The 1,707-nt window shown below is 32.6% G+C and overlaps 1 protein-coding gene across 1 annotated transcript in view; it reads left to right on the forward strand.

The window, feature by feature from the left end:
• Nucleotides 1-822: 822 nt before the first annotated feature.
• LOC106461919 (organic cation transporter protein-like) overlaps nucleotides 823-1,707 on the forward strand; it is a gene marked incomplete at its 5' end in the record, with an annotated part of 12,842 nt that continues 11,957 nt past the window's right edge. Inside the window, 2 exons of the mRNA XM_013921784.2 lie at nucleotides 823-1,021; nucleotides 1,483-1,577. Of these exons, the coding sequence (XP_013777238.1) occupies nucleotides 823-1,021; nucleotides 1,483-1,577 (294 nt within the window). The remainder of the gene's footprint in view (nucleotides 1,022-1,482; nucleotides 1,578-1,707) is intronic.

Below are 1,707 nucleotides of genomic sequence, written 5' to 3' on the forward strand. Positions count from 1 at the left end.
AGTTACATTTTATAAAACACCACAGACCTTGTTCCACTTGGATACTTCTAGTTACATTTTATAAAACACCACAGACCTTGTTCCACTTGGATACTTCTAGTTACATTTTATAAAACACCACAGACCTTGTTCCACTTGGATACTTATAGTTTTATTTTATAGACCACTACAGACCTTGTTCCACTTGGATACTTATAGTTTTATTTTATAGACCACTACAGACCTTGTTCCACTTGGATACTTATAGTTTTATTTTATAGACCACTACAGACCTTGTTCCACTTGGATACTTCTAGTTTTATTTTATAGACCACTGCAGACCTTGTTCCACTTGGATACTTATAGTTACATTTTATAAAACACTACAGGCCTTGTTCCACTTGGATACTTCTAGTTTTATTTCATAGAACACTACAGACCTTGTTCCACTTGGATACTTCTAGTTTTATTTTATAGAACACCACAGACCTTGTTCCACTTGGATACTTCTAGTTACATTTTATAAAACACCACAGACCTTGTTCCACTTGGATACTTATAGTTTTATTTTATAGACCACTACAGACCTTATTCCCCTTGAATACTTCTAGTTTTATTTCATAGAACACTACAGGCCTTGTTCCACTTGGATACTTCTAGTTTCATTTTATAAAACACTACAGACCTTATTCCACTTGAGTACTTCTAGTTTCATTTTATAGAACATTAGAGATTTCATTCCATTGGAATAATTTCTGTTTACTCCCACGTAACACTAAATCTGTTTCACTGGGATAATTTCCGCTTCGTTTCCCCATAGTATTATACTCGCTTATCCTCTAGTATAAATGCAGTTCGTTTTTACACAAAAAGCTCTTTTTTTTGTCCCCCTAGGATTCTTCCTGAGTCTCCACGTTGGCTTTTGACGCATAACAAGTTCGACGAAGCTGAGAAGGAATTGGTTAAAGTTATGCTCGTTAATAAGAAAGACATGTCTCATTTGCAAAACGCATTGAAGATTTTAAAAGCTAAGGCTGAGAAGGTGAAAGTCTTTGATATTATTTTCAATAATTTTTATGCTTTTCTTATATAAAAAGAGATTAAAACGCTTACTCAAATTCCATTGGTCAAGAAGCAACATACTTTCTTTAATATGGCTATATGTGTAGACGGTTTCTGAAACTGATTGTTTGAGTATTTTCATTTCTACAAACAACTGAAAATGTATTAGTAAGCTAATATACGTTATAAACCCTTCGTTAAGTTCGTTTCCATTTGTCAAAGAATCCATAAACCCCTTGATAAACTGGTGTTTGGACGTTTGCTGGTTTTGTCAACAAGCTGTTTTTAAATAAGCTGAGAAAATAAACCCTTTAAAGAAATGATCTGATTAATTTTAATAAAAACTATAAGATGAAACAAAAAATTGAGCATACTGTAATTCAGAGATGTTATTTGGGATGTTAGTAGGACAATAATTAGGTTTACAATGTTTAACGTTAGGAAGAAGAGCTGGAGAAACAAAATCACGTGACAGTCATCGACCTGTTGCGATACCCAAATATGAGGAGGAAATCGTTGAATATATTTTTTAGCTGGTAAGGTTGTTCTTCAAGCTTATATATACATGAATCTAATGGTAATAAAGTTGTTATAAACATGAATCTAATGGTAATAAAGTTGTTATAAACATGAATCTAATGGTAATAAAGTTGTTATATACGTCAA

Source organism: Limulus polyphemus, unplaced genomic scaffold, assembly GCF_000517525.1.
Source record: "Limulus polyphemus unplaced genomic scaffold, Limulus_polyphemus-2.1.2 Scaffold1059, whole genome shotgun sequence".
NCBI classification, from domain to species: Eukaryota; Metazoa; Arthropoda; class Merostomata; order Xiphosura; family Limulidae; genus Limulus; species Limulus polyphemus.